The 10,275-nt window shown below is 34.6% G+C and overlaps 1 protein-coding gene across 1 annotated transcript in view; it reads left to right on the forward strand.

The window, feature by feature from the left end:
- Positions 1 to 10,275, forward strand: part of POT1 (protection of telomeres 1) — a 106,352-nt gene that overhangs the window by 57,331 nt on the left and 38,746 nt on the right. Inside the window, exon 8 of the mRNA XM_044678164.1 lies at positions 3,235 to 3,365. Coding sequence (XP_044534099.1) covers positions 3,235 to 3,365 — 131 coding nt within the window. The remainder of the gene's footprint in view (positions 1 to 3,234; positions 3,366 to 10,275) is intronic.

Raw genomic sequence — 10,275 nt, forward strand, 5'->3', positions numbered from 1 at the left:
CTTCCAAGGGAACTGTATATTCTCTTTCAAAATAATAGTGGGGGGTTTTTTTCCTTATGAAAAATATTAGGGAAGCAGGGAGAGAGGATGTCTGATTGCAACTGAATTTTTATGACTGCTGAAACAATGCACTGAAAAATAATATATAAAGTGCCTGCTATATTCAAAGTACTGTATTCAGTCTCAGGAAGTTAGAAAAGGAATTAAGCTTACCTTCAGGGTAGTATAATTCTTAAAATATTAAGAACCAATTGGTTATATGCTTTGTTTAACCTAGTTAGAAAACTTAGTATGGTATGGCATAGTATTTGGAATCAGAAAATCTGAATTTGAAACTTTTTTCTAAACTTCCTGGGCTTTAGTTTTCTTAGCTTTAAAACAAGAAGATTGGACTAAATGATCCCTAAGGATCTTCTAAATTCTATGAAAGGATCTATATTTTAAATCTCCCTAGTAAGTCAAATTTGAAGGAATCTGCAACTCCTGAACTTTAACTTACTTGGTAATTATAGTAATGAAATAGGATGTAAACTTTAGACAGCTACAAAATTTATGGGTTATTTGTTAATATGGTATGAATATAAACTGTATTTAATTTGACTGAATGTCCCCCTCTTCCTAGAATGTTCTCTTTCCTCATTTCTGCCTTTTATCTTACATGGCTTCCTCTATGGCCCAAGTAAAATCCTGCCTTCTACAGCCTTTCTCCATCCTTCTAAATTTCAGGGCCTTTCCTCTGTTGATGATTCTAATTAATTCCACATATGGTTTGTAAAGCATTGTTTACATTTTGTCTCCCATATGAGATTGTTGCCTCCTTGAGATCAGGGATGGTCTTTTACAGTTTCTTTGTATCCCTAGAACTTATTACAGTGCCTGAAGGTGTTTAATAAATCTTTATGGTTTGATTTTAATCCAGTGATTAAAGTACTTCATAAGAATGTAACTTTATTCATGTATGCTTTATTGTTTTTTACAATGTAGATTATATTTCACATGTTAAAGTGATAGAAAATTATCGAGTGAATACAGTATCTTAGATTTGAGATCTAGAAGTTTTAGAAGCTATCTAGTCCCATACTCTCATTTTGAAACTAAATAAATACAAATATAAGAACTCAGAGATGTAATTTGAACATAGGTCCTCTGACTCTGACTCCTCCTTCCTGTGATTCTCCCACTTCAGTGCTTGTGATACAGGCTTTTCCAGAAAGACCTCAAACCCGACTTTTAGTGCTCTACTATTTCTATAATATTTTTTTGTTTTATAAAAACTATCTTATAATCCAAGTTCCTCTTGAAATTACTCAGGAAAGCTTAGTTACAGATCTCAAAAAAGTTTCATCCTTCTGAGGTAATATCACCTATAAATAAATTATTTCTCCAAAAGAAGTCCAAAACACTGAAACTTTATTATGGTTCATTTTTGTGAAATGTTTACTAGGATATATGTTAGCCATGATTAGTTTTATTTCTTGAATAGAGACTTTGTTGAGTTTCTCAGTTCAGTGTTCACCTAACTTAAGATCAGAAACCTATTTTAGTACTTAAGTTTTATCATACCTCCCTAAGGTACCACTTTTTCAAATGAAAAGGAGCTGAATAATACAGGGATGAGAAAATTTAAACTCTTCTATCATGCTCTTCTGTTCAGTGAGATCAGCAATAGCAGTGCTGGCATGAGAAGGATGGCCTTTTAAAATAATTTTTGTAGCAACACCAAATAATCTGATATCTCTTCAGGTCAGATGTCCTTTGCAAATTTATTTGCCCTGTCTGCCCACTCCCCAACCCTCATTTCCTCAGGAAGAGAGAAAAAAAACCCCTCATGTAATTTTATAGACCATTTACAAAAATTAACTTATTTGTTGGTCTTGTAAATGTATTGATCTTTGTCCATTGTCCATAATATGTTTTTGGCCCTGTAACATAAGAGGAAGCCTTCCTTAACATGTTGTATAGATTCCCTATGGACGAACTATGAAAAAAAAATCTGAATAAGATTTAAAGAAGATGAAAAGATATGGATAGGTTATAATCTATTGAATAGATAAATAAGGAGAGATTTTTCAGAGATAATTGAGAAAGTTAAAAAGAGAGAAGAAAGACAAAGGGAGTTAAGATATATGAGAAATGACTTGATAAATAAAGAACTGATTACTTCCTGGTGAGACAGAAAATTGTCTTGAGGAAACAACAGTAAATGTATAACCTAGGTGGGAAAAGGGAATTGTCAATACAGAGGAAGAGATAATACAGAATTATTTTTTTCAGAATAGTTCTTTCGTTAAGCTGAGACATCAACAATACTAAGCAAGTCTTGTGTATATATATAATACCCCTAATTATATATTCAGGGTAGAAACTAGTGCATCAGTGATTCTTAATTATTAATGGATTCTCTTGACTTCCATGAATAGGCCAATGCGAGTAAAATTTCTAATGTAGTATAGTTCCAAAAAAAAAAAAGTCAAAAGAAATCTCTTTACAAGAAGTACAAGAATCTCCTTAATCAATTAGCCGTAATGTTTTCTGACTTGATTACTTATATTCATTCTTTCAGCAACTATTTATTAGTGTTTAATCTATATGAAACAGTCTTCACATGAGGTTAATTAAAATGTCATTATATTAAAAAGAGGGACCAAAAAATGATGGATTCCTTCCTTATGACACACGTGTTATTTAAATGGTATCATTGGATTTCTTTTAATTCTAAATCTCTTAGAAATTACTTCCAAACATTAGAATGTTAAGTAAACTCCTCGAGGGAACTTAATAGATATTTTTTCATTCATGGAAATGATTTAATTTTTACTAAAGATAATCTTATTGGCCCCTCTCTGATAACATGTAAGCTTCTTGAGGGCAGGGACTATTTAATTTTTGTTTTTGTATCCCAAGCAACTGGAACAGTGCTTACACAAAAAATATGCCTAATAAATGCTAGTTGAGTGATTAATTGATTATCCTGAGTCAGTTAGGTGAATAGAGTCATAAGACAAAGTTGAAATTCAGGAGTACACTAAATGACATTAGTCCTCTGAAATACATTTTAAAAAGAACTGTGTACATTTGTATATTTTACATTTAATATGTTGCTTTAGTGGCTATCCTTTCAGAACTCAAATTAGTAGTAAAATATGCTTTTTAATCTTAATATGTTTTTATTTTAAAACTTTTTATAATAACTAAACTCAAATTATGTTAATTTTCTAATTTTGTATTTTTCAGATTATTGCTCAGTTGTGATTATTATGGACCAGTCCAATGCCAAGTTAACCTGTATGCTTTTTAGTGTAAATCTTGACACACTTCCAGTAATCTACAAAATTGGAGACATTGTTCGTTTTCATAGACTAAAGGTATATTTTTTACTTTATAATGCGTAAAGATTATTACAGAGGTTTACCTGATGTTTGACAAACCCAGTAAATGCTAATTATATATTTCACTGTGTACAAGAAAAAAATAATATAGATGAGGTATTAAAGAAAAAGAATATATCAGCCAGTAGCTATTAATAAAGTTGCAACAGTGTTCCATAGACTATGCTAGACTATGCTAGATACATGTAAAATAATGAAATAATTCCTATTCATATCTTATATTCTAATGTATGACCTGAGTACCTGAAAAACACAAATAGCATCAAGTTAATAAATCCATCTATCCATCTCCACAAATTAATTAAATAAAAGTTAATTTGGTAAAGAGGCCCAAGAAACTGGGGATATCAAGAAACACTTATTGTAGAAGATGGTACCTGAACTGCATCTTAAAGGGAAAGGAGACACTCTGTGAGACAGAGGTAAAGATTGAATGGATTCCAGGTAAGGGATGTTAAGGGAGAAACCAGGGAAAGGTGCCTTGAACAGTAAATATGGGTCCAGGTGGGTGTGAGAGAGAGGAATGACAGGAAGGGGCCCACAAGTAAGGAGACTAAAGTTTAACAGCAAAAGGGTGTCTGTTACTGAATTAATTGGCTGTTAGGTTCAACTGCCACTCTGAAGCACCAAGACTAGGCCTATGGTAATCAGCAAAGTAAAGGCAGGAGTTTATAAGTTAAGGCAACACATTTAATCAAGGACAAACTAAGATTAAGGCTGGTAATAGGGTTTACTACACTTAAAAGCTAAGGGCAAACCACAGGGGCAGGGGAAGGACTTGATTACACTCTCCTATGATCTAAGCAAGACTGGGCCCAAAGAAAGCTGTACTGGAGTCACAAGGGAAAAGTTCCTCCCAACCTGGTTCCAGCCAGGTTTGGTCAGCTTAGCTGAGGACCTGAGGGTGGCTTTACATGGGAATCTCACTGCTAATCGAGGGATGGTTTCAGGATGCAAGGAGTCAATTCCACCAGATGAGGTGATCCAAGGTATCCAGGTAGGGAGAGAAAGTTTGCAATGCTGTCCACCAGATCACAAACCACTTCCCTACTTGGTGCTGCTCTGCAGGTCTGATGTCCTCTGCTGTAAGCCTTCACCACTCTCAGGTTCCCAGGGAATCTGGCTACAACTCCCCTAGCTCTGAGATCTCCCAGGGTCAGCAACAGTTTGTGCCAACCACCATGGAGTCCTTCTCAGGCACAAACCACTCCCTCCTTCCCCTGCATTCCATTCAGAATGTCCATGACCTCCAGCGCAGGCTTTTCCTAGACTGCTTACACACCTACTTTTAAACTTATGCCTCTTACAGGGAGATAGCCAGTGATGATAGTTACAGTGTCATGAATAAGGAACAAAGAGAATGCTGTTTTGACTAGACTTAAGCAATGGGAATTTGTCCATTACAGCTAGAAAATTAAATTGGGACCAGATTGTATCAAATTTTAAAAGCTATACAGCAGTGATTCCCAAAGTGGGTGCTACTGCCCCCTGGTGGGTGCTGCAGCGATCCAGTGGGGCAGTGATGGCCACAGGTCCATTTATCTTTCCTATTAATTGCTATTAAAATTTAAAAAAAATTAATTTCCAGGGGGCTAAGTAATATTTTTTTTCTGGAAAGGGGCGGTAGGCCAAAAAAGTTTGGGAACCACTGCTATACAGAGAAGTTAATATTTTATCATAGAGGTAATAGGAAATCATTGTAGTTGATTGAGTAGTAGGAGGGTCACTGCACTTAAGGAAAGTTATTTTGGTAGCATTGTGTAGGATGGACTGGAGTAGGGACATACTTGAGGCAGGAAGACCAATTAGGAGATTGTTGCTATAATGTAGGTGATGGGAGCCTTAATTGAGATGGTAGCTGTATAGATAAAGAGAATGGGGCAATTGCAGGAGATATTGTAGAGATAGAAATGGTAAGATTTGTGAATTGATAGGATATGTTGAGTATGGGGCATTGAAAAGTCCAGTATAATACCAAGCTTATGAGCCCAAAACAGTGAAAATATTGTGATGTCTTCAAGAATAATAGGGAAATTTTGGAAGGGTAATTTAGAGGGAAAGTCAAGAAAAGTCAACAAACATTTATTAAATATCTGTGGTGTGCTTCACCAGCTCTTATTTGCTTAACTGTCTTCTTTATGCATATACCTCCCAGATCAATATATTCAGTCTCTGTCTCTCCCTAACCTCAGTGCCAGATCAATAATTGCCTATTGGACAATTCAAACTGGATGTTACCAGCATATCTACAACATGCCAACATGTCTCATACTGAACTCATTATTTTCCTCCTTTGAAATTCATTTCACTTATAATTTTTTGAAATTCTACATTTCCTGTAGCTTTTAAAACCCCTAACTCTTAGAATAGTTTCTTTGGGGAGATAGGGAATTAGGAAGGAAATAATGAATTATCTTGTCACAGTGATGCCCCATTTGAGATTAGGTGATATGAACTTGTAGTGCAATATTGAAGCAAAGTGAGACTTCATCTGGTTTCATTCAGCTCATGAACAAGAACAGAGGAGGCACATGGGGAGTAATCTAGATCTAAGGTTTAATGAGAAACAAGTGATATGACCAATGTATAAGTGATAGAAGGTATAGAGTTGAAATAGCTAATTATTAGGTTGAGATTATAGATAATGGAAAGTGAAGTTAGAGCAAGGTTAATAGTCTGAGAAAGTTCTGAGGGATGGAGAGATCAGAGGTCTCAATGAAGATGAAGAGATGAAGGAGTGGCAAAGCATAGGAAGAGGTAAAATTAAAGGAGATAGGTAGTGGAACACTTTTGAATAAGGGGGAATTACTATGTGGCTATTTCTCTGCGTGCCTGAGGTAAACATGAAAAAATGCATCATAACACTTAAGACTAAAGAAATTTTTTAAAGAAATTTAATGAAACACCTACTTGAATATTAAAAGTGCCCCTATACTTTAAGTGCCCCTCTCAACTACTACTCCAGTAAGTACAGGAGTTGAGGAGAAGATGCTAAGTCAGATGCTAAACTCCTTGAGAAAGTTGTGAGAATTACCTTAGGTTTGGTTTACTATAGTTACTATAATTTTGTTTTGGTGGAAATTTTTAATTGCTTTCAGGGAACTTCCAACATAATGATTTTTCCCTTTCACAAACATTTTTTCAGGTATGTTAAATAGTTCAAAAATATAAAAGACATAACAAATTTTAAGTAAAATTGGATCATGAATGTAAAATACAAATATACAGTGCTCTTTGAGGTTTGAAGTGAGAAACATCATTTCTCATTGAGATACTGAAGTGTTAATATTTGATTAGGAACTTGAAGGATGAGTGTAAGATGTCAACAGAGATAAAGAGATAAGGCATCCCAAGTGGAAATCATGTAAACAAAGTCCTAGAATTGAGAGGCATGGGATATCTCTGGAGTAAAATGAGCAAATAGTCCATTTGTATATTAAGACTGTTTGGAGCACAAAGGACAGCAATGGAAGTAATTGCTGGAGACTTTGAGTGGCTGGATAAGGAGTTTATTTTATAGTTTTGCAGACAATAGGGAGATCTTGGAAGAGTTTTGAGCAGAAGAGTTATATTCTCTGAACTTCACATAAAGAGCATTGTTTTGGATTAAAGAGAGTAGAATTTATAGGGAGGTAAGCCCAGGTAAGAAGGTAGTATAGTCCTCTTAGCACTTAATAATGTTGGTATATACTAAGATCCTCTCAGTAGGAGTAGAAATACAGTTGAATAACCTTTGTTTAAAAAAAAAAAGCGATCATAAGACTTAAAGCTAAAATGGTTTTAGGCATCTTCTGGTTCATCCCCATAATTTTATTGATTAAGACATAGACTTAGAAAAGCTGAGTTATTTTCCTAAATTAAATAGCAGAAGATAGAATTTGAGTCCAGGGTCCTTAGAAGCACTCTCTCCAAAGTTAGTAATGATTTCTTAATTGAAATCCAGTTGCCTTTCTAAGCTCTCATCCTTCTTGACATCTCTGCAGCATTTGATGCACTGCTGAGCACCCTCTCATGCTGAATTAATCCCTTCCCTCTGGTTTTTCATTGCACCGCTTTCTTTTGGTTCCTTACTAACTTCTCAGTCTCCTTTGCTACTCTTACTGTATGTCTGTCCCACAAGTTTTGTTCTGGGCTCTTCTCCTTTCTCTATGCTTTCTCTGAATTCTTTCTCAGTGAACTCATTATTTCCCATTATAGCAAAGTCCCAGATGGCTCTGGTAATTTAAGTCCAGTGTTTTAATAAAATAAGATATTCATGTGTCTCATGCAACATTCTCTAAACTAGGGAAGGAAACAGATACTGAGTGATCAGAAAAGTAACTCTAGGAGAATGATGTCCTAGTATCTCCACAAAAAGAGCAAAAATAGATAGGCAAAGTTTTTTTTTTTTTCAGTCATTTCAGAATCCACAGGAACTCAGTGAAAGAGAGCTATGAAAAAGGCAAATCAGTAATGCATTGCCTTGTGGCAAATTCCCTGGTAAATGGCATTTCATTTTTCCACCCCCAGAAGCTTTTCTAGTTCTTATCTATCCTTTGCTTTTCAAGTAGATTAGAATCACCTTGGTTTTTAAGCTTCTTGGAGAAATGTCAGCACAGAAATTAATTATTATTGATTTTAACAACTCTAAAATAATTGACATTTACATTGTGCTTTAAGTCAGTCGGACAGTAAATTGGCAATATCCCCATTTAGTAATAAAAAATAGGGAGTATAAATTTGTTAAACAAGGCAATAAGCAGAGACAGAAATAGAATCAAATTCTGTTTGGTTGTTACTTTTTAAAGCAATATTCTTTAAACTTGGTACCCTAAAGTTTTCTTTTTGTCCTGGACATTCCTTCTCATTATTTACATTTTTCTTGTTTTTACAGTTTTGTAGGTTGTGATTGCATGATGCAGTGTCACTCTGGTGTATTCAGCAGTAACCATCCTGATAGTTACACCTCTCTTCAATTGCCTTATCTCAATAATTTTTTTCTTTTGGTTCAAAAGCAGTTTATTTTATATGCTCTGGAATATGCTCAGTAATTAGCAAAGTTACTGAAACTTTTTCTGTAATTGGCTTGCCCCCCGCCCTAGTCTGAACAGGGGAAATATTTTCCCCTATGGTCTGGCCTCCCTTTCTGTGTTTTAAATTATGCTTAGACTAAATCATTGCAAATGCCCATATCCTAATTCATGAGCTGTATCAAGTAATATGGAAATGTACATAGACATTCAAAGTATAGGTATAATATTAAATAGATATATAACATGGCATCATGGCATCAGTGTATAATCTTTCAGTGTATAAGCATGATAACTTTGAAAAAGCTTCACTTTGGATATTTAAGAAGATGCTAAGAGAGTAAAAAGGCAAAACATGGGGAAAGAGTACCCAAAGTCTAGTCAGTATTGAGAGAGAAAAAGAGACATGAAGTAACTATGTTGTATTTCTGTATAAAGCATCTGCAGAGGAGAAATCAAATCCAGCAAACAGTTATTAAGCATTACTGTGTTCAGCTCACTTTGCCAGGCATTGGGGATACACAGACAAAACATGAAATAGTCCTTGCCATCAGAGAGTTTACTTTCTACTAGGAGGGATGAAGGATTTAAGAGATTAATATATACATGATATTTTGAGAATAGGAAGAAAGCACTCACTTTTTTTGAAATAAAGAATCATGGATTTTTTTCTTCCTTTTGCAGCAAAGGTTGCCACATGTATCATCATGTTATCTTATTCATAACATATTTAATTTTATACTCCTAGGATCTGTGATTTCATTGGTATGGATTTTGTCCCCACTTAGACAAACCACAATCTTTGCCTTGGAATACTGTTTTACTGAATTTCTATGAGTTGTTTCTGGTGATAAGACCATCAGAAGTTACTTAAGCTTGTTCTTTGACTGCAAAGCTTATGTATGAACTATTTTGTACCTTTAGGCCCTTACCTCTGTAAAGAGCACAGGGGAATATAATTACTATCTTTACTGAACCATTGATCATTTCAATTAATCTGAGTTCAATTAATCTGAGTTATTTTTATTTATGTTATAATTATTGTTTATGTTATACCCATTTCTTCTTTAATTGTCTTGTATCCATTCACAAGCTATCTTAATTACTCCTTCTCTGAATTCTTTGTATTTGTGTTATTCTTGTAAAATAATTAAATTCACATGCCACAATGAAGTCAACCATCTCCTAGTCAATGAGTATCCATTCTATTTTTTAACCCTGAAATAGAGTAGTTTTTTCTTTTTCATCATTAATGACCATCTATTTTCTTCCAATCTCCTACTTCTATTAAAAAAAAAAAGAAAAGAAAAAAATTTGTGTAAAAAATGAACCTAGTCAAGTAAAACATTTTCCTACATGTCTCACCTGCATTATGTCTCTTTCACTTCTCTGTCAGGAGGAGGGTAGCAGGTTTTATCATTCGTGCTCTAGAATTGTGTTTAACCATTTCATTGATCATAATTCCAAAGTCTGAAGAATATATCTTTACAGTGTTGTTATTATATAAATTTTTCTCCTAGATCTGCTCACTTCACTGTGCAGCTGTTCACACAAGTTTTTCTAGGGTTGTTTTAAACTATCATCAAAATTGTTTTTTTGTTTGTTTGTTTGTTTTTTGCAAAACTGGAGTATTTCTTTACATTCTTGTATTAGAGATTGTTTAGTCATTTACTAACTGATATTGCCCCTTTTCCCTTTAGTTTCTAGTTCTGTGCCATTACAGAAAGAGCTACATCTTTTGTTCATAATGAGTCTTTTTTTCCTTTCTCCCTTCCCTCCCTTCTCATCCCCTCTCCCTTCCTCCCTCCTCCCTCCCTCTTTCCTTCCCTCTCTTCCTCCCTTCCTCTGTTTTCTCCCTCCCTCCTTCTCTCCTTCCT

The sequence above is a fragment of the Gracilinanus agilis genome, chromosome 5, assembly GCF_016433145.1.
Source record: "Gracilinanus agilis isolate LMUSP501 chromosome 5, AgileGrace, whole genome shotgun sequence".
Lineage (NCBI taxonomy): Eukaryota > Metazoa > Chordata > Mammalia > Didelphimorphia > Didelphidae > Gracilinanus > Gracilinanus agilis.